The sequence below is a fragment of the Cydia pomonella genome, chromosome 3, assembly GCF_033807575.1.
Source record: "Cydia pomonella isolate Wapato2018A chromosome 3, ilCydPomo1, whole genome shotgun sequence".
Taxonomy (NCBI): Eukaryota; Metazoa; Arthropoda; class Insecta; order Lepidoptera; family Tortricidae; genus Cydia; species Cydia pomonella.
The window spans coordinates 22,761,210-22,787,012 of NC_084705.1; the positions used below are offsets into that span (position 1 = coordinate 22,761,210).

Genomic DNA, 25,803 nt, shown 5'->3' on the forward strand with positions numbered 1-25,803 from the left:
ATGTTTTTATCACTATCAGTTCGGTTAGAATATAAAAGAAACTAATCAAATTCTTCAAAACTTTATTGAAAAGCCTGTGAACAGCAAGATCCTAATTCAATGTTAGAAGAGTGCTTATGGAATGTTTGTGATTTTTACAACATTTTGTAGGAGTCCAGAAAAAAGTAACTATGCGTGACCATATAGTGCGGGTAATACCTACCTGCTATGCTATGCTTCTACATGCACTACCAAATACCAAAGAGAATTTGAAATACAGGTGGATTGTCAAAGAAAACTTTGTAGCTACGGTAAATTTACTGCCATCCTTCGACAGATGATTAAAACTTTGAACGCCATTTGACTTTGATCCTTATTCTTTCACTCGTGTGTTAAAATTTGCCAGACACCAAAAAGTGGCGCCCATCTAATAGATCAAAAGCCAAATGGCGGCATCGTTTCGAGTGATGGCGCCACAAACTTTAGCCGATGCCCGGTAAGATAGCTCCAATATTTGATATTGAACACATATCAGTGAAAGAATAAGGATCAAAATCAAATGGCGTTCTAAAAGTTTTAATCAGGTGTCAAAAGATGGCAGTAAATTTACTGTGGCTACAAAAAATTTCTTTGGCAATCTATTTCAATATTTTTTTATTATTATAAATAAATAAATAAATAATAATAATAAATAATTATATATTTATTATTATTTACTCAAGTACACTAAATAACTATAATAAAAATAATGTCTGACCATAAAATTAGTGGTGCAAAACTGCTGCTTCTCTTTTTCTAGCTACCACAACTAAATAGGCAGGTCCACACAGGGCGAGCAGACGCGCGAGGCAATCTCCTCGCGTACAAACCGGCCAGTGTAGACGTGCCTCGTCCGAGGCGGCGCGTGCGTTTTCCTCGCCCGAGCGCGCCGAATCTGGCGAGGCACGTCTACACTGGCCATTTTGTGCGTGAGGAAATTGCCTCGCGCGTATGCTCGCTCAGTATGGACCCGGCTAATGTCTATGTTGTAACATAATTTGTCACAAAAACACACTCCTGTAGATGGACAAAGTTACTGAAAAAAAAGAAAAGATGTGGCTAAATCTTCCTGTCAACAGTGTTTGCTTGGAAGTAAGCACCATCTGCCTGTGTGGCCTGCCGGTTGATCTGCCGGTGGCGGTCTCGGGACACAATCTCCTCTAACACCTCACCATCACCTTTTATTAACCTGAAAACAGGATACAACTGAGAGACAGCAATATATCATCATAATGTCTACAAATTTCAACAGGAATTGACAAGATAATTTATATTAATAAGCATGACTCTGTGGCTGGTTTTGTTTTAGTCCAAGAAAGCCTTGATCCAATCCCAAGGAGATTTCAAGGAAAAATGTTATCAACATCACAATGATCATAATATAAGCCTTTAGGCATTAAAATGTAGCCTCCATGATTTGTTACTGTGATCAGTCTAATTGCTCAGATATAAAAAGTATTGTAATAAAGTTAATAATCTGGAATGATAGGATAACCTGTATCGGCCAGACTCCTCGTCCAGCACCCGGCGCACAATACTTTGCTTCTGTTCCCATTCCTCTTTTGTCATTGGTGCCATCGCCTTGGACTTCTCCATTAACTCTAAAATTAGGAAGCAGAAGAGATCAATCAACAATGTTAATACATTCTGTGTTCAAACTATGATAATGATTGTATAGTGAATTATTGATGATGATTAAAATATATTGTATTGAAAACCTGTAAAAAGAGGTTATAAATATCCAATTTATAAAACCACAGTACTTATCATGTACAAGCACCCTTAACCATTTATAGGGCAATGGTCTCAAAAAAGATTACCCTATAATATCATCTTTTTGTTTTTTTTCTTGTAAATAATTTTTAGGGCTATACATTGGGACTTGAATTGAGTACTTTTTCCAGTCTTGCCCGTTAAAGGGTTAAAGCATAGTTGTTTCTACGTATTACTTTCCAAATTTCGAAGTCAACAGAAAGTACCCTATACATTTAGATTGCCTTGAGAGTGTTGAAATATACTATTTTTGCGGCATCAACTACCATATCTTTTTTTTTCATTAACTTAGAAGATAGATTATTCCGCAGCTTCGAGGGACTGTAGATTAAAACCATACACTCGGGATATGGTTTTAATTTTATCTCTATACCTCCACGCGTTCTCGAGATAAAGGGTCTTGACAAGACAGATGGACAAAAGAGCGATCCTATACGGGTTTCGTTTTTCCTTTTGAAGATTCACGTTGCAAATTCAGCAAGGAATGAAAACTGACTATCATAATCAAAAATTACCTATAGGTATATCAGCGGCCGCATCTTGCTTACTGGTCGACGTTTCGCGGCTCCGGCTCTTGCTCCGCTGTTTCTTCTTCATCTTTCTCTTTTCCTCCTTTAATTTCTTTTTGAGCATTTTCTCTGTCTTCTTTTGCTCTTTCTTCAATTTTTTCTTTAACTTGCGAAGTTTCTTTTTCTCTTGTGAGGAATCCGAGCCGCTCGAACTAGAACTAGACGACGAGGATCGTCGACGTTTTTTTGACTTCTCTTTTCCCATTGCTAATTATATACATATAAAATATATTGACAGTCCAAAGCAGATTGATTATCAGTTATCACGTTTTTTACTGAGACTACTGGGTCCGAGTCAGAGTAAAGAGTCTGAATGAGTGGACTGAAGCCTGAACTGAACTCTGAAAGAAAATTGAAAAAGCAATTGTCAATGTCATTGTCAAATCCAAGGAGCATATAATCACTACGTTTTAAGAGACGGGACTCCCATACTAGCGAGTGGAATCAATTTGTTTCGCAAATCATTACTAAAATGTACGACAAGGAACTGTCAAAGAACCATAGTACCAACATAAGCGATTTAAATAGTGTAGTACGCTACACGCTTGTGTTTCTTATCGATATCGATAAAATGGGGAGGGTTGAAACATAGACTCCTGTCTACAAATGTTGTACTCGAAATCAGGTTAGTATCGAGTCCACATTTAAGTTGTATGTTATATAGTGGATAGTTCTTTGAGTGGACTAAGACGTGGTCGGGATTAATGTGGACCCGAATTATTTTTATACAGTTTTTAAGTCGAGGTTTTTTTATTATTAATAGAGCTTTATTTTCAAAATGATCTACACACACATGTTTCAATAAATGTAACATGGGAAGATGTATCAGGTCTTCGTTCTCAACAAATTTGACCCTCTGCCTGCATCTGAAAACATACAGCCTTGGATGAACATGACTTTATGTACAGTTTACATTCCAAGTGTTTGCTAATGACTAATGAGGTCATCAACTGATTATTTAGCGCTAATATGGATCTATAAATCATGTGTTTTGGCATCCAGTTATCAACAAATCTTTATCAATGCTTTAACTTTTTATGTATTAATATGTCTGTTAATCATGAGAACCGGCCTGGCCTAGTTGGCACTGACCCTGCCTATGAAGCCGATGGTCCCAGGCTCAAATCCTGATACGGGCATTTATTTGTGTGATAAGCATGAATATTTGTTCCTGAGTCATGGGTGTTTTCTATTTAATAAATATTTATATATTAGGTGTAGGTTAGGTATTTATATATCGTTGTCTAAGTACCCACAACACATGCCATGCATACTTTAGGACTAAGTTAATTTGTGTAACAATGTCCTATAATATTTCTTTATTTGTCATAAAAACAGAGATTATTTTCTGATTATTACTGGATTAAAAAAAATATGTTAACTAATGACCATTAATGCATAAATGATAGATAATTTTCCACTGAAAATCTTCGACGAATTAATTATGGTCATATTGCATGCAATTTCTCAGGAAATTTCACATGTTTAATTAAATTATTTACACTGATATACAAATAAACCTACAGTTATCGAAAGTTATAGTACATCCCTAAGTCACAACGAAAAAGCAATACTTAGCGGTCTTTATCCAAGGGAAATTTCGCCATAAAATCCCTTTTTTCGTGATTTTCTCGAGTGGCTCGCTTGCCACATATTTCACACTTAGTAAACCGTTTTCTCGGTGGCATAACAAACTCGCTGTTTACTCGTATCACGGTTCACTATTTTCGATTTTTTCAATAAATAAAAAAGAAATTGCATGAAATACCAAACAAAATATTGAAGCCTTCATAGCAAACAAAACAATTAGGTTTGAGAGTTGACTTGATGTAAACTTGACAGAATAAATAGCACTGACGTTTTCTTTTACTTCGTTGGCAATGATTTGCGAAACAAACTCCATACTAAACTTTTTTTGTTCCTAGTTGCGTCAGCCTGGTCAAATCAATCAAACTCACTCTATTTGGACACTGACATTTAATTTTTTTTTAAAGATTTGTTTTGTTGTTTTTTACCTTGCATGACGTGCATGTTAAAAATAATTTGTTACACAAATGGATACCGTCAAACGGGGTTAATAGGGATGGCGGGGGGATTAGCCTATTACGAATAGGGACAAAAACCGGGTATGACATTTACCTGATAATAAAATAACCGGCCAAGAGCATCGTCGGGCCACGCTCAGTGTAGGGTTCCGTAGTTACTCTTCCGTCAGCTAAATTGGAGCTTAAAGTATAGTAAATTGTTAACCAAGGGATGAAACGGTACCTTTCACCCGAGTTAAACAAATAGGCAAATTTGCATAATCAGTACCTAATTAAAGTACCTACCTAAGTCTTTTTACTATGAAGGGAAAACTTTTTGCGATAACTCAAAAACAGCTAAATTGATCATGCCCGCTATAGTTTTCATTTAATGTCTTTCTTAAGCTCTACTTCCACGATTTTTTTCATATTTTTTGGACCTATGCTTCAAAAGTTAGAGGGGGGGGGGGGACACAATTTTTTTTTCTTTCGGAGCGATTATCTCCGAATATATTCACTTTATCAAAAAATGTTTCTTGAAAACCCCTATTAGTTTTGAAAGACCTTTCCAACGATACCCCACACCCTAGGGTTGAAGCGAAAAAAAAAATTTCACCCCCACTTTACGTGTAGGGGAGGTACCCTAAAAAAATTAAATTTTTAGATTTTATTGTACGACTTTGTCGGCTTTATTGATTTATATATCCATGCCAAATTTCAGCTTTATAGCACTAATGACCACGGAGCAAAGCCTCGGACAGACAGACAGACAGACAGACAGACGGACATGGCGAAACTATAAGGGTTCCGTTTTATGCCATGTGGCTACGGAACCCTAAAAAGCAATCACAAATAGTATTGTATGTATTGTATTGGGGTTGCTGTAGTATAGAATGTATCATATATTATAACTATTTACATATAGGTATATATTTTTATTTTATATCCCATTTATTTATTTACCTATCTTTTAGGAAATTTAATAATTTCTTTTATGCCGTTTAGTACAGTTTTGATGTCTACCGTTCTCAAATTCTTCCTCAATTGCTCAAAGGTTAACTGGAAGAGATCCCTGAACGGGCTAAGTTCGCATGATGTATGTTCTTTCCTGTTTTATGTTTTTTTGTACAATAAAGTGTTTTACTACTACTGCTACTGTATCCTGCTATTGAAAATAATTGTAGATTATATTCTTTTGGTAATAGACATATAAATATAACTCATTAGTGTAATCATTAATTAAGATGTTTTTAGGGTTCCGTAGCCAAATGGCAAAAAACGGAACCCTTATAGATTCGTCATGTCCGTCCGTCTGACCGATTATGTCACAGCCACTTTTTTCCGAAACTATAAGAGCTATACTGTTCAAACTTGGTAAGTAGATGTATTCTATAAACCGCATTAAGATTTTTACACAAAAATAGAAAAAAAACAATAAATTTTGGGGGTTCCCCATACTTAGAACTGAAACTCAAAAAATCTTTTTTCATCAAACCCATACGCGTGGGGTATCTATGGATAGGTCTTCAAAAATAATATTTAGGTTTCTAAGATCATTTTTTTCTAAACTGAATAGTTTGCGCGAGAGACACTTCCAAAGTGAAAAAAATTGTGTCCCCCCCCACCCCGTAACTTCTAAAATAACAGAATGAAAAATCTAAAAAAATATATGATATACATTACCATGCAAACTTCCACCGAAAATTGGTTTGAACGAGATCTAGTAAGTAGTTTTTTTAATAAGTCATAAAATAAAAATAATTTTTTTTTCATCAAACCCTTACGTGTGGGGTATCTACGGATAGGTCTTCAAAAATGATATTGAGGTTTCTAATATCATTTTTTTTCTGAACTGAATAGTTTGCGCGAGAGACACTTCTAAAGTGGTAAAATGTGTGTCCAAAGTGGTAAAATGTTTTTTTTTATTTAATTTATTTATAAAAGAGAAGTTACATCGGCTATGATCACTTATCTGCCAAACTGCATAGCAGTTTGTTCGCAGAAAACTTATTCTATCCTCCAACATTGTTAAGTAAGTTATTGCTTACTTGATTTATAGCTATATTTATAGTGCGAGTGCGATTTCTTACAAACAATTGTAATAGCTTTAGATAGGCAGACTAGATAAACATTAAGCTAACATAAACATTAGTAGCAATAACAGACTAACTAACTAGGTTTGTTTACCTATTTAGTCAGTCTGTTACTGCATTGTCATGGGAACAGTAGGTAGGTATAGGTGCTCGATTTTATTTCAACCAGATACTGGGAAACAACAAACACACGGAGTGAAGCTAAACAAAGTATGTGGGATAATAAAGCTATCAGGGTGCAGCATCCCCCGAGTGTATTAATATTAGCGCTATACTACCTATACATAATTGTACATTTTACGGTAACACGTGCAAGGTATTAACTTCCTTTTACATAAATACATAAAGCAATCGGTTGACCTTTTAATCATGTAACCCGTTCCAGTCCAAGCATTAATGCTTTTTTTAAATCGTTTTTTATACACAACCTTTGATACGTTTTGACAGGATCTTAACTGCTCTGGTAATCTATTTAAGATCATGGGCACTAAATATTTTCGAGTACGTTTTCCATAGTAGTTATAGACTTTCAGTATAAACAACCTACGTAGGTTTATTTCCTTGGTGACGCTTCTTGTTTGTATTTTATGGTCTATCGGTTTTTTATAATCAATACGCTGATACTGATTGATTTGCTGTTGAACGAGATCTAGTAAGTAATTTTTTTTTAATGGTCATAAATGGTACGGAACCCTTCATGTGCGAGTCCGACTCGCACTTGGCCGCTTTTTTAAGTTACACTTAACTGTGACCCCATAATTATTTTTGAGCAGCGATGTACTGTAAACATGGTTGCGTTACCAGAATATATATTCGAAACGATTACTACGCATTTACAAACTTACCTAATATCTGCAGGAATAATCACATGTTAGTATTACACTGCGTTTCATGTTTTGTGGTTATTTTGGTAGACAGAATGCTACTAGGCATGTTAAAGATATTAAATTATTTATTGATCATTTCTATCAACAAAGAACTGACTTCATCTACTTCAGATTATATGCTGTTCATTTCCTTACATCAATGATGCTGTTTGATCTACTTAATGTCATTTTAATCAGTCACGATAACAGTACTTCACGTGATGTTTCCTAATACTGAGCATAGACATACTTTGATAGCACCTTTTCTGAAAATGCATTTCATATCAGTACATTTGTCTGATTTTGCTATACCAGATGGTGGGAAATAAGCATACGGCCCGCCTGATAATTGTATTATTACCAAAATTGATTTCGAGAATTAACTAAACAGTCTAAACACCACAAAGTTTGATATATTGTTTCAAAACGTGACAAACTCTTTGGTAAAGTTAAATGTTTTTTTATTTTATTTCAACTTTGATTTGACAATGTCAGTCATTCTTGAGTCATTCAACACAGAAGTAATCGTAAGTTATAAAAATGCCTCGTTTAATAATTTTTACCACTCCATTGTCATTTTTTATTTTTTCGGTAGCATTTGTTTTAACGGAAATAAAGAGGTTGCAAATCGAGAAATAGAACTTAGTAACCAACAAGGTAAACATTATTAACGTCAGAATCAGAAGTCGCCGACGCTGAGAAACCACCCCACTCCCCCACCTGCATCAAAAATCTGGGTGGCTCCACTTCTTACTTCTTAAATAGGTACATCTTAGGAACACAAACATTTATTCTGCCAAAGGAAACCTTTTGGTCAGACAATGCCGTATTTGCACGATTTGACCATTTTATGCTTTCGGCAACCATCACTAAATAGTATTAGCTTGTATTCAGGATTCAAATCGATGAAGTTCCTAGGGAAAGGCCTCAAGATTTCTATTAAATGTTTGGCAACCGTTTTGTGATCTAAAAAAGCGTTATACGATTTTTCAAAAACTCTGCTTTCTGAACCTACGGCCCCTTAACCAACCAAGACATCAAAGAAAAGAAGAGGATACTGAGTTATGACTTATTACACTCCTAATGCTATAACTGTATTTGCTGTTTTATTGAGCGTATTAGTGGTCAAGTTACTACTTTATTAAATAGTCAAGGCGGAAACGGTGGCTCAGGTTGAATTGAACAGAGTATCAGTCACCCAAATATCGCCTCTCTCGTGTTGAAATTAGGTTGAGTGAGCCACTGTACCCGGCTTTTTTCTACCGAGCCACTACTTCCTGCTTGACCCTAATGTATGAATGTAGACTCCGTCTAAGCTAACTTTGCACCGACTTGAATAGAACAAAGTGAGGGTGTTTCATTATACTTAAACGTCAAATATTCATAGAAGGCATTAATGATGACATTGTCTTTGCAAATTCCATGCAGAGTTAGGTTGATAGTGATACGACTCTACTTATATACGTATGATGTAGATGTAGGTATAAGTTCAACTTTTATTTTTCACTAACGAAAATCATTCATCAGCATGACCTACATCAATCCCACCGTCCCGATCCCGACACAGACAGAGTGCAATCACAAGTAGGCCTCCAGCCCCTACAGGTGCATTTACAAATGGAAAAAAAAACCTAGGCAACCCAGATACTTTCATGTCGCGATTGAGCGGCGACACGTCATGGAGAACGATGAATAATTGAGGGAGATGCGCTGTCGTGTAAAGGAAATCTGGAATATCTGCACTTGAAAAATAATTTACTGGTAAACCTTATGTCACGACGATAAAACATACAATTGAGTAAATGATTGAAAGTAGTTGCGACAGATAGGTTTGCAGGCGAAACGCGCATGCGCGTCCGCGCCGCGCCCGCGAGCCGCGCCGCACATACCAAATACCATCGGACCTCCACTGAGAAACGTGCTCTACAACAATCATTAAAAAAATACGCTAGTGATGTTTTGAGTGTTACCTGGGTAGGAGTTAAGATGCTGGCGGGGGGCGGGGACAGCGTGGCGGTATCGGAGGCGCCGAGCAGCGACAGTGAGGGCTCGGACTGTGAGGGTGGGCCGGAGGCCGAGCAGGACGCCGCGCTCACCGAGGAGTGGGCACGCGAGCTGCTCGTCGCTGCTGGGGTCAACCACGCCAACGAGGTAGGTTTTTCCAAACTCAAACTTTCATTAACTCGAGTTTTAATTCAATTAAAATATTTTCTATTCATTCAGAAATTAGGACTAATTGTGTGGTGCAGTCACAAGGTAATACACCTTTCAGACCTTCTGTTATTATGCATATAATGCTAACTTAATGCTTGCTTGGCTACAGACAGGCCAGTATTTTGTTTCACCTCTCAGCTCCGAGTATGCAGGGGGTAAAATCTGAAGTCCAATTTCACATAGGTTTTTAGGTCTTAGTTCTTTTTTAATATTGTTGTTCTCAGTTTTGATATTTATTTTGTTAGGTATTTTCCGAGGACTTATATTAGAAAAATCGTATTTTACAATACAGTTGTTCACAACGCTTGCATCGTTTCCAAGAAACAAACGGAATTACTCACAATTATTGTTGAGGTCAAGTTATACTAGGGCCTCAGTAATTAATTAAACATTTTGTATCAACTTTTAGCTTTATTTAGTATATCTTGACCCCGAGATTTGTAAGAGCTAGAGTTACACTGCCTCAATCAATTGTGGCTCAAAGCGCTCATAAACCACGAGCCAGGAACAGATTTCTATGACCAATCGCCTCCCGGGCGATAACTCGTATAGTGGTTAACGGCTATGTATGATGAACCCTCCTGGACGTCAGCTGCTGCTCCGTTGGTGGGTTGAGAAAAGGCAGCTACCAAAAACGTAAAAAAATTTTTGTCATCGCCTCCCGTTTGATCAGATTTGTCAGACGATAATTAAGATGCTATTGTGAATTTAAAAAATAGTTAGCCGGTTGTATCGCGGTGGAAAGAACGTCAGCTGGTCGCATGAACATGTAAAACATACACACTATTCACACTAACACTGACGACCTGTCTGGCCTAGTGGATAGTGACCCTGCCTATGAAGCCGATGGTCCTGGGTTCAAATCCTGGTAAGGGCATTTATTCGTGTGATGAGCACGGATATTTGTTCCTGAGTCATGGGCGTTTTCTTATGTATTTAAGTATTTATATATTATATGTATCGTTGTCTAAGTACCCACAACACAAGCCTTATTGAGCTTACTTACTGACTTAGTCAATTTTATTTGTGTAATAATGTCCTATAATAAAAATAATAATAATAACAACTGGCTAACGGTTTTTAGGGTTCCGTAGCCAAATGGCAAAAAACGGAACCCTTATAGATTCGTCATATCCGTCTGTCTGTCCCATTATGTCACAGCCACTTTTTTCTGAAACTATAAGAGCTATACTGTTCAAACTTGGTAAGTAGATGTATTCTATGAACATCATTAAGATTTTTACACAAAAATAGAATAAAAACAATAAATTTTGGGGGTTCCTCATACTTCTGAAACTTAAAAAATTTCTTTTTCATCAAACCCATACGTGTGGGGGGTATCTATGGATAGGTCTTTAAAAATGATATTGAGGTTTTTTAATATATTTTTTTTCTAAACTGAATAGTTTGCGCGAGAGACACTTCCAAAGTTAAAAAATGTGTCCCCCCCCTGAAACTTCTAAAATAACAGAATGAAAAATCTAAAAAAATATATATGATATACATTACCATGCAAACTTCCACCGAAAATTGGTTTCAACGAGATCTAGTAAGTACTTTTTTTTAATACGTCATAAATGGTACGGAACCCTTCATGGGCGAGTCCGACTCGCACTTGGCCGCTTTTTATTTATTTAAAATAGCATCTAAACTATCAATCGGGAGGCGATGACCGATTTTTTTTTAATGTTCATGTCATCAACTAACGGTCTTTCCACCGCGATACAACCGGTTGACTATTTTTCTAATTCATGATAGCATCTAAACTATCATCTAACAAAGTATCAGCCGGGAGGCGATGACTGACGATTTACATCTTCTTAGGTAAATGCTCGACGGCGGTCCGAAGATGACTACTTGACTAGGTCTCGTACCGGTGTACGAGAGAAAACCCGAGTTACCTTCGTATCGACAATACGATATGAGATATGATGCATGTGAACCATATAAAAACTCAGACTTATACTTGTTCTATAATGAATTGGTTGGCAACCTGTAATTACCTGCCCTCAGGTTCATGTGGAGTCCCGTGCGGGCGTCGCCGGGGCGCTGTCCCGCGTGCTGGCTGTTACCATCTGCTACGAGAGCTGTGGCGAGCGGCGCTCTCTCCCACTGGTGGTCAAGCTGCCTCCGCGCGACCCCTTCGGCCGCCTCTTCGTGGCCGAAGCACAGTTTGACACCCGCGAGATACTCTTCTACACTGAACTCGCGCCGGCGCTGAATAAGCTGGCTGAAGAAGCGCTGGGACCCGGCATGGGTTTGCCGATACCTAAATGTATGAAGGCTAGATTACCAGGTAAGTTTGTTTTTATATATAATTTATATATAAATGTACTATACTTCAGACGATGGCATACTGTAGTATTTTGTCAGTAGACATGTGTCGCCGGGGCACTGTTCCGCTTGTTGAGCTGTGCATCGCTTGCCGAGTATTAGGCGAGGCGCAGCTGAATAACTTCGGTAAACTGGCGCTTTTAATAAACGATGTCACTCCTTCGGCCGATATTGTCGTGGTAGAGGTACAGTTTGACTCCAGCAAATACATGTTTACTCTAAACCCACAAGGCTCTTAATAAACTAGCTGAGGAGACGCAGCTGCCCGATCTGGTCGATACGTCTAAAGACCATCTATGATAAAGACTAGAATCTAATTTAGATGTGTAGCCGGTATACTCTTGGCTCGTCTCAGTCGTTTTTTGTCACGTTCTTAAATTCGTCCGTTTCTGCTTTCGTAACCTATTCTTCATTCGTCACTGTCGATATTTGGCTATTTCTTATTCCGGCTTAGTTCGGTATTCGTCAACATCATCTTTCGGCTTGTTCAATGTTAGTCTATGTTGTTCCTCCTCCTTCTTGGAATTGACGTCGATTAAAAATGAATGAACACAACTCGCAACACAGAAGGAAAACATGTTAATGACATCTTACAGAGTTTATGAACCGGTTAAAATAATTGATTGTTGAGAGAGCTGAGCTCATTGTGACTTGTGACGTCACTACTTAACACGCCGACCTCTCTAAGCTGGCCGCGGCGGCCCACTTTCAGCACCCGAACACTCATGACCTATTTTTTTCTTGTTGATTCTTCGTTGTTTTTAGGGTTCCGTACTCAAAGGGTAAAACGGGACCCTCTATATATTATTAAGACTCCGCTGTCCATTCGTCTGTCTGTGTGTCTGTCCATCTGTCAACAAGCTGTACCTCATGATTTCATGAACCGTGATAGTTAGACAGTTGAAATTTTCACAGATGATGTATGTATTTCTGTTGCCGCTATAGCAACCAATACTAAAAAAACCCTCTGTATACTTTATTGACAGATATTATAGAGACAGACCAAGTTAAGTTGGCAGCGATTTTGATAGCACAGACTGTGAAAGTGTCAAGTAAATGTCATAGTTTCATAGAAGTTTGTTGTTTAAAATAACACTTGTACAGTCTGTGCTATCAAAATCGCTGCCAACTTAGCTTGGTCTGACTCTATATTAATTGTTATAGACAATAAGACATACAAATAGCAAAGGTCATATCGGGCCGTGCTTATATTTCGACATAAGCATCCTGAGCTACTAACAAAAAAAGCCTATTCAAATTAAGCTCGGAAATACACGTACGTATGCCGTATGGTGGGAATGGGAACGCTTCAACAAAAAAAAAGTACTTTCGCAAGGATCTCTCAATCCTCTTTATCTATTTGGAAAATAAATTAGAGGAAACCAATATTCAATACCATAGGTAATATAATATCTTCTTGTTTGGTAGATGAAATTGGCGGCGACAGCGAGCTGGTGCTGGAGGACGTTACGTCGGCGGGCTACGAGGCTGCGCAGTTTGCAGAGGGGTTGACCGTGAGGCGAGCGCGTGCAGCACTGTACGCCGCCGCGCGCTTGCACGCGCTTGCGCTTGCATTGCGTGAGCGCGAGGGCCCGCTCGATACCCGCTTCGACTTCCTGTTCCCTTGTGAACGAGCCGCGGCCGGCTACCTGCGCCTCGTGCGCCGCGGCCTACCACAGCTCGAGGCCTTCCTCCGCGCGCGACCCGACTGTGCCGAGGAGGCCGCCGCTGTCTCCGCCCTAAGCGAGCGCGCGCCTTCCTTGCTCGGCACGCTCCTTCGGCCCGCCGAACCTGCGCCCCTCGCCCACGCGGACTTCTGGAGCGGCAATCTCCTGTTCAGGGAGCGGGACAGCGAATGCGAGTGTATTGCCCTGGACTGGCAGATGGTGTCGCTAGGGCGACCGATGGACGACGTAGCGCTCCTGCTGCTTTCATCCTTAACGCCAGAACTGCGACGCGAAGTGGGATCGGAGCTGATAGAGGAGTACGGCGAACGGCTGGAGGCAGAGTGCAGACGACTGGGCGCAGGCGGGTCGGGTGTGGTGGTGAGGCGTGCGCTCGCGGCGGACTGGCCTCGCGCGGCGCTCCGTGCGCTGCTGCTGTGCGCCGGAAGTGTAGACGTGGCGTTGGGTGAACCGCGCGCCGAGCGCCGCCTGCTCGAGGCCGTGCGCGACCTGCATGCGCAAGGCGTGCTGGCGCTGAAGCCGGACACGGAACATTGAGGCGCGATGTCGTCCCGGCGGAGTACGAGAGAGATACCTACAAATCGACCGCAATTTATATTCCTTACTTTAATTAACATTCAGTCGGGTATCGTTTTTCACGTCGAGTTAATTGAAGCACAAATTACAATTAGCGACGTGTTGTGACAAAGGTTCGTCTTAATTTATCTAGAACAGCCGGGTGGCCAAGTAGCACCCGGCCTCGTTTACTGACGGTGCAAAGCCTAATAAAAGACTGAATTTACGTAATTATAAGTGTCTACGTTGTGCTTCGATGTTACGTGTTGTAGGTTGTAGAAGGATATTATTGCTCAGTGTATTGAAGGCTAGAATGCATTGCGGTCTATTGACTATTATTTAAATTAAAGGGCATACAAGATAAATTATCAATATTCAAAAAAAAGTTTCATTACCTACACAGCCTATATCACCCTATATTATCCTGTGTCCAACTAGAGGCAAATTGATTCTTTTGAGATTTCGGGGTTGGTCTCGTATCGTACTCAACGTCTAGGTAAGTACTCAATGAAAGTTATTCTGAATGAAGTTAGGATCAGTTGCACCAACCACATTTAGCGGACTTATCAACGTCACTCAGCAATGAACTATGGAACTATCCATAGAATAATATTTAGCGAACGCTTTAACGTTGACAAACGGTTTGGTGCAACTGACTCTAACACACACTTCGCTGTTGCGATGTCTTTTAACTTCTTTAAGCCTTCCTTCATACACCAATGGGGCGACACTTCTCCTTTCGGTCATTCTCGGTTCCGTTCGGCTCAGCATTGCTACCAGATTTATGTTAAGTCCCAAGACCTCTGACATACTAACTAGTAGCAGGGGGAGGAAACTAGAGTGTTCGGGCTTTCTCTGTGCGGCATTGCTCTGCGCAATTATTAGGGTTTGTACAACTTGACGTCCCTTTGCTTGCACGACCACAGATAAGATAATTACTTGAATTTTGCCATACATTAGAACGGGATAGCATGATTCGTCCCTGAATCGCTGTCAAACTTCGGTTTTATAGGAAGTGCCATTAAATTTATGTATGGTAGTACAGGTACAGTACTATTATATATTATGTGCACACACCCGCGGTAATTTCCCTTAATATTTAAGATGTGAAAACCTCTGCTACACAATAGCAATTAATGGTTTTTAATATTAATTTCATTGTTCCTGGGAATTACAATATTTACATTAACCGGTTAGGTTTTTTCATCGAGCGTGCTTGAGTCGCCGCCGGTAATGTCAAATACATAGGTCATTTACCTAATACCAAATCTATCAAATTTGACTATATAAAAATGTATCAAACATATACAAATTGAAAATTTCACACCTTTTTAGGGTTCCGTAGCCAAATGGCAAAAACGGAAGCCTTATCTGTCTGTCCGTTTATGTCACAGCCACTTTTTTCCGAAACTATTAAGAACTATACTGTTCAAACTTGGTAAGTAGATGTATTCTATAAACCGCATTAAGATTTTCACACAAAAATGATAAAACTAAAAAAAAATTATGACGTACATTACCATGCAAACCTCCACCGAAAATTGGTTTGAACGAGATCTAGTAAGTCTACTCGGTTATCTTTATGAAAAAAGAAAATTGAAGTTATAAGGTAAAAATATTTTTATTTTTGGTTTGACATTATATAATTACATTTTTCTTTGAAACATTATATGATATTAAGAAGACACCCGTTTTTTTCGTACATGCGAAAATTTTAACCCATTTAGAGCGCGATATCACATCCTCGTCGTTGGAGGGGTTAAACATTATACTGATGCTCACTATGGTACACACATAACGTACGGTCTGACACGTTAACTGCTAAAGAATCAATTTCCTCGACTGTACATGTACAGTCGCCATCAGATATATCGTTGCGGCCAAGGTGTTCACTATCTGAAAAAAGCCTCTATTATCAAGACATTAAAGTACATGTTCAGATATGAGCAACTTAGCTGTTCCGAAGTATCTTATGGCGACTGTACCTAAGTACATTATTTGACATGAAAAATTCATCTCCATATCATTAAAAAAAAAACAAATATATGAAACCATCACAATCAGTCAATCTCACAACTACAATCACTCAGCACTAGCCTATCCTCGTGCCGCCCAATGTACATTACGATGTACACTCTGTTTCAACGGAATTTAAACTCATTAACACAAACAAGGACTAGCTTTTCTTCAGTCGCATTAATTTTTTTTTTAAAGGAAATCAACTCAAATAAAAGTACAACCAGATCCAAACTTCCTAAGTCATCATTTTGTACGGTGGGCGGCATGAGTTTATAAAAATAACGTTAATATATTAAAACTTTACCTAGTTGTTTTCAACTTGTGACATGATCATATATTAATTAAATACTTAAAATAATAGTACATTACGATACAAGTGCGAAAAATAGGAAATTCGAAACGAGTGGCGATAAATTAAAACACGACCGAAGGGAGTGTTTTAAATCGACACGAGTTGCGAATTACCTATTCGCACATGTATCGTACAACGTTTTACAGTACATATGGCCCTTTAAATGTTCGACACAGTAACGTAATATGCTACTTCTCGCACTAGTGCTATAAAGTAGCCCCATATGTACTGTAAAAGTATATTACAGAAGGCGGCAAATAATGTCGACAACTGACTTGGTGGTTGATTATTGCGTAGCAGTTAGTCTCATAAATAACGTGCTGACTCAGGTCCCGGGCTGACAAATTTGCCGTCAAGTTGATCAAGTTTATCAAAGTCACTGCTTTGAACTTTACCCAGAGTAGGGGAGAGTGGGGTACAGTGGACTTTTGCAATAACTTTGCTAATATTATTTGTACAGAGGTTTACGCGCTCACGACATTACCGCTTAATACGCCGCGTGCCTAACTAATTACCGTCAGAACTAAAATTCGCAGTGGCATAGGCCACCAAGTAACTGTAATTTTTTTTTCACCAAACCTGCTGCATTTTATCCACAAGAGTGGCAAAGTAATCAGATGTAAATTGTGAGTTGTTTCCTCATGTTGGCTGGTAGAATTGACTTTTAAGTGATTATTTTGAATGTAAAATAGTAAATAACGTTAATTAGAAATTGATTTGTAATGTTTTACAGTTAATATGTTCCTCGTCTTGGTGTGGTGAAAAAAGTTGTTTCACTTTGGAGCAAAGTTTTTTGCCTTAAAACCCTCGCTATGTTAAAAAAAAATCGTTCTTTTTATGACTTGTGGTTACAGATTCTTTTATTATTGTAAATTTCTTTTTAATATGTGATAAAACAATTCATTATCTTATTTAAACCTTAAACCGAGTAATAAATTAAGTTTTTTTTTTACAACTACTATCAATGGAGAAGAGTGGATCACATACAATTGGGGCACAGTGGATCAAATCATAATTGGGCGAGGAAATTGAAAGTTTTTGTTTAAGACAAAAAGTCGTGAAACCGGAAGCACAGCACTAATATAATATAAATATCCACGCAAAGAGCGAAATGCCTTTAATTCAAATTGTACCCAGTACGCAAAAAAAATAAGATAAAAAATCATAGCGCATTCTAAAAACACGTAATCAACGGATATGTTCAAAAATTTGCACATATATCATTAAACATAGCATATTTTAACGGACAAAGGTTCGAACAATGCTGCACCTCTGACCCTTTCGATTAATCGTACAGTGATCCATACATCGGTGACAGTGGAACAGTGGATCTTTCTCCACTTTTTTGTAACTCCATCTTATTTTTTTTCTACGCTTCCTCCCCATTTTTCTTATTATGTTTAAGTGTTTGATAGGTACTATAGGCTAAGATAAGAAAACGATGGCGCAACTACAGCTGTAACAAAAAAGTAATCCACTATACCCCATTCTCCCCTACGAGGTACTTAATAATGACCCGTAGATAATTATCAGTCATATTGTGTTATTTGTATTCAAATTCTAAATGCCCTTTAGTAAATGACCGCATTATGACTTGATTTGTTTTTGTACAGTTACTTACATGTAGCAATGCCATTATGACAAGTTTGGTTGATAAGTTCATCGTGGTTCCGCAGAAAAAATAATTGATTTTATTAAATATGACTTTTCTCTAAAACTATTAAACTTTAATACACTCCTTTTTTCATTTTGTTAAACTTTATCAAATATATGTTCTAAGAGAAAATGAAGTCTTTATCTTTAACACTTATATAAAAAACAGGTAAATCAACATATTAAATACTTTTTTTTATTTTTAAAGGAGCTACCACTCTAATGGTAATTTCTAGATAAGCTTTATTTAACGTTATGTCACACATATTAGTTTGATGAAAAACATCGCTAAGTTAACAAAATGTACCTATTTTATATGTACGGACAAAGTGCCAAAAATATGTATACACTACCCTAATATAAGGTCGTGGTTACATATTTTTGGCACTTCGATCGTGTCGATGTTTTCAGACGTGACTGTACATATTTACCGCTTGAGTTACTTGTTTTTGTACTGTAAACTTATATGTATAAATAAGTAGAGTAGATTGAAATAGAACTGCATCACTTTCTTTTGACATATCTACGAGATATTACACTAGCCTACACTCATTACGCTAGCCTGGCGCGACTATAACAAACCACGAAGTGAATTGTCGCCACAAGTGTAAGTTTAGGCAACACATACTAAGCGTCACAGCCTCACAGGATGGTTTAAAATATAGGTATAGTACATCGTACGGAAGATTCACTGTCTAACAAAAGTTATTTAAGACATAACAGCCGAATATCACATATTGTTCATCCTTAAAGCATTGTGCGTTTTGTTTCTCTAGGGTTGTCAAGTTGTCAAATATTGATCGTAGACATAGCTTGGCCCAAATATAGCCTGTCTAGGCTAGGTCTAGTTCCCACGGTCGAAGGATGTTGAGTAAAAGGATTTTCGAAGATCGAAGATGAATTCAGAGGCCACCTAGAGCTTGTCCGCGGCCCCATTGGTGTCCTTCAGAGGCGGGGGTTCTCGTTTCGGCTGCAGAACCGAAGTTGTTCGGACGACGGAAGTCAGGGAAATATTTCTTTCTATAAATAAAATAAAGTGAAATTATCAATGCGCAATGAAGTTCAAAATACTTATAGTAATTAGTAGCAGTAATTATAACTGCTGAACTAGATGATGTAAAGTATTTTGTAGTAACTGGTTAGTCAAACGTTACCATCGTGCTATCTGTTGGGGCTCCTAAGTTCTAACCTCCGCTCTGACCTGACCTCAACTGACTGACTGTCCGAGTGACATACATTAGTTATTTACGATACTAGTGCAGAAACTAGGAAATGCGCAACGAGTGGTGACAAATTAAGACACGACCGAAGGGAGTGTTTTAAATCGACGAGTTGCGAATGACCTATTCGCACGTGTATCGTACAACGTTTTACAGTACATATGGCTCTTTAAAGTCACACCATACGAACGGAAAGTGCTCATTCCCGCGCGCGTGCGGGAAAGTAGCACTATATGAACTGTAAAATAATATTTGGAACGACAGACGTTTTAAATTCATAAACAACACGACAGAACATTCTACGTGTCTGATGAAGTTATGTGGGGGCGTAAAGCCAGGAAATTAGAAACAAAAAAAATAGCGACGGAATGGCTTGTCGGAATGGATATGGCTTGGGACGGAAGATATGACCATCGCGAGGGTTTTTACCTTTTATCTACTTTCTCTGAAAATATACTTTCGTTTAAAAGTTAGTTTGTCAGATCCCTCGGCTATATCACTAAGTACTTATTTTATACTACAATTATACTTCTATTGTATGCAGGGTTCCGATATACAACTGAAAATAAATTAACATTAGACATGTTACCCACCTTTAACCTTATAAGGTTTTGGTTGGATTCTGTCCTCGGAAATATAGTTTCCGTGTGTTCCGTTCTCCGAATTTTTCATCGAGCGTGCTCGTGTGGCCGCTGGTACGAAATTACACGAAGTTTTGTCTTACATATCAGACTGCGGCGAAATGAGCTGGGTATTGTATGTCTTATATATCAGACTATGGCGGTTAAAAGGTTAAATATTCCTTCCTTTCCTGTAGTTACTCTTAACTAAGCAGAGACTATGTAAGACACTGGATATACTTACAGGATAGCAGGTGGTGTCAGCAAAGCAGGTCCGCCGAACTCCTGCGGGTACTTGAAGTTCAGGAACAAGGCCAGATGGCCCACCAGGATGCCCAGGAACTCTTCAACGCCACTGGAAACATAATGTTTAATTAACTGGAATCCATTATAAACAGACAATTGAGTAACAATAGGGGTGAATCTATTAGAAGTATTAGAACAAATTAAATTATTTTCACCTACCTCGATATCTATCGAGTACCTGCCGCAATAGCAGAGGATGCGGGTTCGGTTCCAGCCTGGGGCACTGGAGGCCTTGGTCATTTTTTCTTAGTATATGACATCTATTTCAGTTTATAGGTGAACCTATATTTAGTACAAGCAACATTGTTATGTTAAAAGAACCTATGGCTTGCCAAAAAGTAACTCAATTCATTCCTAAATTTGAGTAATTCTATGTAGTTTTTAATTAGAATCAGTGTTAGCAGCAGAAGTAGCTAAGCCGGCGAGTTGATCAAAATAATCTGTACATTGTGGTTACCTATAATTAGATATGCATCAGCCATAATTGCTACATAGAGAGCATGTAAGACGTTTCTACTGGTAATCCTAAAAAAAGAAAATTTAAAGGGTCTAGCAGGCTAAGCGAACAAGAAGTGCCCCCAACGACGGATTTTGTCGATATTTCTGGTAGTGTACTGTTAGGTCCTATGGACCCTCCATGCTTAACATCAGACCTCGATTCTCTTTTGTTTGCGAGTTATTCAGGATAACATAAAATAATTAGGGTATCATTGAAAGTGTCATATTTTATAAACGATTCAAGTTTTATGAACCAAACAAAATTATATTTGATAACAATAAAAAAAACTACAAAATGCATATTTTTTACCAGCATCCTGTCCTTAAACTTCATTGCAAAAAATAAAAATATTTTTTTCCTTCCAATTTTTTTTTTTACTTTTCGCGGAGGTACACCTCCAAAAAAAATATGCATGAGTAGCCACTAATTCCCACTACATACACATATAAAAATATTTGCACAAATGTTCGTGCTTCATGTCAAAAAACCGATTCTCCAATAAGTAGTCACTGGCATTATACTCGTATGTACAGATAGAAGTACCAGTGCAGTTTGAAGATTAGTGTGTATTAGGTATACAAACTCTTCTAATAAACCTATTTGGAGTGCATCAACGATGACGTGTCAGCTTTGATAACATCATCATATTTTTTTTGGAGGTGTAGGTACCTCCGCGAAAAGTAAAAAAAAAATTGGAAGGAAAAAAATATTTATATTTTTTGCAATGAAGTTTAAGAACAGGATGCTGGTAAAAAATATGCATTTTGTAGTTTTTTTTATTGTTATCAAATATAATTTTGTTTGGTTCATAAAACTTGAATCGTTTATAAAATATGACACTTTCAATGATACCCTAATTATTTTACGTTATCCTGAATAACTCGCAAACAAAAGAGAATCGAGGTCTGATGTTAAGCATGGAGGGTCCTTAGGACCTAACAGTACACTACCAGAAATATCGACAAAATCCGTCGTTGGGGGCACTTCTTGTTCGCTTAGCCTGCCAGACCCTTTGATTAAACATAACGTAATTGTGTGTGCGCAGAACGTTTTGAATAGTTCACCCGCTTTGTTACATCGGGCTGTACAAAGCATATGTAAAATGGTAATGAGTTAGAGAAAAAAAAAAGGGTTTTGCGACAGTTTTATGACAGATTTTGACATCCTAATGCCAAGAAAACCTTCTTTGATAAGTGTGTATACTCGCATGTTAAACATGTCAAAAACTCACCCTCCATTGACAATAACGTTGAACGCGAGCAGCACCCACGGCAGGAACATAGCTCGGAACCGTGTCCCGAACCAGAAGGACACGATCACGTCCTTGTTCAGCTGGCACCACACGTACAGCACCGAGATCACCATCGGATCCATCACGTACTAAGGAGTAAAGTTCAAGTATTAGGCAGACAGAATGCCTTGCCCGTCGCGCGTGCGTTTGGTTGTTGCGAGGCACTTCTGAATAAAATAAAGGACGCTAATCACGAACAATTGAGTACATTCACCTATCATTTCCTATATCTACCGCATGCGCATAATTGTATTGCTGTCCCGCTAGCACAGTGGCATTGACCGCGGCATCACCGGCAGGGCGGGTAAATGAACAAAATTCTTGGTGCTTAGCGTCCTTACTTTACACAGAACCAGCTGTTTCTACACCAGTTTCTCACGATGCGGTTTGTTCTGTGGAACCGCCTAAATTACTCTAAAATTAATTGAAATATTGAGCTCAAAAAGCCTCATTCGCGTGAGCTCTTTGAATGACACAAATGGATAACCATGTATGTATTCACACGATAGTGGTGGCGCTTTTTTACGAGCGTTGTTGGATTTTCTACTTTGAACCTGAAAGCAGCAACTGCGGCCTGCGGCGGCAACGCGTCGCGGGCAGTTTTTTTTTAAATTATTTTGGTTTCGGGACCGAGACGTTGCGTATTAAGCATGACACGAGTATAATGATTAGTGGCTACGAAATAGTACGTTTATTTTAATTTCGCAATGTTCCTTCTGGAGTAGGTCCATGAAACTTTTGTAGTATAATGTAGAATATAAAACTGGTTCATTTTTGAAAAAAAAAAAATGGTGTGTGTACCATGAGCCAAACTTGATATACAGGTGATTATTTTTTTATTTTTGTTTTTTTTTTACAAGAATTTAAATGGTTAGGGGGTTAATATTTTTTTAGCACATAGCTTTTAGTCTTATTAATATTTGTACAAAATTTGAAATTCGTCACTTTCATAGTTTAGGAAAAAATAATTAAAACAGTTTTGGGGTTAATCGGGTGTTTTTCACCCCTAGGGGGTAACAGAGGGATGAAACTTTGTGCAGAGTATAACCTCCCCAAAAGGCATCGTTTGATTACAGTTTCGGCCCAAAATCGCTGGGGGCAATTTTTCCTAGGCTATCCTGCTACACCCTTTAGCGTACAGAACTCCTAACGTCAGGTTTTAAGGCAATGCTTTTTAAGCTCTCGTGCGAATGAGGCGTAAGTATGGAAAAGTATTGGTCGAAACCTACATACTTAAAAATCTTGGTGTTGGCAAGGCAAGGGTTACAAATTCTGTAAGCCATTTATTTACTTGGGTAGAGGTAGAGCAAAATTGCGAAGCTTTTGCTGAGCGACATAGTGCTCTTAGTTTTTGGAATGATGCTCTTTTTTAGATGACTGTAATATTAATCTAACTTATTACAAATCAGTATGTTAATGAGAATTAAAATAGAACATTCGCGTTTGGTGAAAAACCTTACCAAAAGGTTTTCTATGCAGTAACTTTTTTAGAATTACTTTTTGTATAGCATTATTTGAATTGAATACACATAACAGTTCAAAATATGTACTCACACTTAATCCAATCAAAACTCCGATACCAATGCAGAAAAGCCAATTAAAGATCAGCATGGTAAAGTAGTCAGCCGGCTTGCCAGCAAAGATCCCGGTCTCCAGACGCTCGGAATAACTGTACAGGAAGTAACAGTTCACGAGGAAGTGGAATCCGGTTGATTGGGTGATGGGATAGTAGAATAGTGCTGTTGCTGGCCGCCATAACTAAAAATATACATATTTTTTTAAATATTACGAGCATAATATTTCGTATAAGTAAAGTAACACACAAGTACACAGGGTAGAATTTGGAAATGGGGCACTGAGAGCAGCTACTTTATCCCGACGCGAAAATAATCTTAGGAGACCTTCCCTAACTTTTTAATTAAGGATGATTTTGGAAACCTAGCTTGGTCTTTAAGAAGCCTTTCCTGGATAGAAATGGAATTGAATGTCATAAAAAAATGCAAATATATTCCAATTGGATTAGCTTTGACGATTTGATTGTGACAGTTTGTGATTTGGTTGTTGACTGTAATTTTTATTCCAAAATTTCCAATCAAAAAAGATCTCTTAAATCATTTTGGCATATCAACACAGTGGCAGGTAACTGCTATTGGTGCCCCATTTATAAAAGCCACCTGTATAGTGGAGGAACTCAAGCTTTTAGCTTTAACCTGTTTCCAGGCTGCACCAATCTACAAAGTTTTCCCAAAAAATTCAAATATATTCCAATTGGATTAGCTTTGATGATACAAATATTATTTCCCAAAAGTGCAATCTAATTTGAACCTTAAATCCGAATGCTATAGTTTAAATTCTATTGACGAGTATGTGGTTGATAAATCGTACTATGACTGGAAAAGGGTTAAGGTATGTCTCTATGGGCCTTAGAAAATAAATAATGAATGATTATTTATTGAAATAATGATAGTTCCATATATAGGTATTAAAAAGGGACAACATGATTTGGCCCTGTAACACTGTCTAACTTCGGCTTTGTAGGAAGTTTCCTTTCCGCAGCGCTCTTCTTCTGCAATCTGCTTAGTAGCTAAATTAGCCAGCCCAGACCGATTTGAACGGGTTTTTTTTAATGCGTGTGGTGTTCCAGATATGATTGATCCTCTTCACTTCTTATTATATATATTATATTACTAGCCTATACGGTGTCCCATTCCCATTGCTGAGCAAAGGCCTCCCCCCCTCAATCTCCATCCATCTCGGTTTTGAGCAATCTCCGCCCAGCCGTTGAAATATGCGTGCGCGTCATCCCGCCATCTCCGCCCAGGTCTGGCAGGCCCAGCTCCTCGCCCATCTTGCGGCACCCACACTGTGGCTATTTTCGCACATCTCTGTGGGTGCAAGCAGCAGACATGGCCGGCCCAGTCCCATTTCAGATTAGCGGTCCCAGTTCCCACTTTTTGAGCACAGCGTAGAGTTATGAGATCGGTGAATCCGTTTTGCTCGGGCAAACCGTCAATCTGCTTTATTGCACCTCTGTTAGTGACCACGTTTGAGCACTATAGGTTAGGAGAGGCAGAATGTATATGCATTTTGAGCTGACCATGACCTAGACCTATAATAGTTTGGCAGTAAGTATTCTAGTTATTAGTTATATGAAAATGTGACCTATGAAAATGCTATGTTAAACAGGGAAACTTACAAAGTGTAATATATTTGCGGCATAAACATATATGTACTAAAAGCTTACAATACTTGCATGAAATCTGTTGATGAAGGCGCCAATATCCAAAATAAAATAATTGAAGTCAATGAGATTAAATTTGGCTAATATACTAAGTCCAACAGTTAAAGATAACCAGTAACGGGTGAATAGGGGTATTCTATAATACCAGTCACTAAATTCCGTCATTATATATTTATTTAGAGCCAATTGTTTTTATGTTATTGTGCCAGAAAAAAACATCGGTCTTATCTACACCGGTGCTAGATATCACAACACAATACGGTTTCGCAAGGATTATATTCTACAATGGCACGCTGGTTTAGGCTTAGGTTTTAGGAATTGCTGTTTGGTAAATAAAGATTTCTGATCAGAGAGCATAATATAACCACTTTCCTGATGTAGTACACAAAGAGCATATAATCACTACGTTTTGTGTTTACAATGTAGTGTAGTGTAAAAGATCGCCTGTCAGTGTCAAACCCAAATATCAAA

General features: G+C 38.2%; 3 protein-coding genes across 8 annotated transcripts; 1 reads left to right on the forward strand and 2 right to left on the reverse strand.

Annotated features, from left to right (window-relative positions):
* Positions 1–45: 45 nt before the first annotated feature.
* On the reverse strand, positions 46–7,521 carry LOC133516344 (ADP-ribosylation factor-like protein 6-interacting protein 4). Of its 2 annotated transcripts, none has more exons than XM_061849244.1 (4): positions 7,500–7,521; positions 2,307–2,701; positions 1,514–1,619; positions 46–1,207 (listed from the first exon to the last, which is right to left on the reverse strand). In XM_061849244.1, exons 2-4 carry the CDS (start codon positions 2,563–2,565, stop codon positions 1,078–1,080), a joined length of 495 nt encoding a protein of 164 aa, XP_061705228.1. In that variant the 5' UTR covers positions 2,566–2,701; positions 7,500–7,521; the 3' UTR covers positions 46–1,077. The 2 variants fall into 2 exon arrangements, with proteins under 2 accessions (XP_061705228.1, XP_061705227.1); XM_061849243.1 differs by lacking the exon at positions 7,500–7,521 and adding an exon at positions 7,323–7,476.
* On the forward strand, positions 7,520–14,686 carry LOC133516333 (uncharacterized). Of its 5 annotated transcripts, none has more exons than XM_061849229.1 (4): positions 7,520–7,786; positions 8,871–9,494; positions 11,571–11,853; positions 13,320–14,686. In XM_061849229.1, exons 2-4 carry the CDS (start codon positions 9,192–9,194, stop codon positions 14,111–14,113), a joined length of 1,380 nt encoding a protein of 459 aa, XP_061705213.1. In that variant the 5' UTR covers positions 7,520–7,786; positions 8,871–9,191; the 3' UTR covers positions 14,114–14,686. The 5 variants fall into 5 exon arrangements, with proteins under 5 accessions (XP_061705213.1, XP_061705210.1, XP_061705212.1 ...); XM_061849226.1 differs by lacking the exon at positions 7,520–7,786 and adding an exon at positions 7,823–8,108; XM_061849228.1 differs by lacking the exon at positions 7,520–7,786 and adding an exon at positions 7,829–8,000.
* A 3,847-nt stretch (positions 14,687–18,533) lies between these two features.
* On the reverse strand, positions 18,534–25,802 carry LOC133516343 (derlin-1-like). Its single transcript, XM_061849242.1, has 5 exons — positions 25,345–25,802; positions 23,646–23,849; positions 22,032–22,180; positions 20,240–20,350; positions 18,534–19,175 (listed from the first exon to the last, which is right to left on the reverse strand). The coding sequence occupies exons 1-5, from the start codon at positions 25,495–25,497 to the stop codon at positions 19,058–19,060; spliced, it is 735 nt and encodes a 244-aa protein (XP_061705226.1). The 5' UTR covers positions 25,498–25,802; the 3' UTR covers positions 18,534–19,057.
* Between the last annotated feature and the right edge of the window lies 1 nt (position 25,803).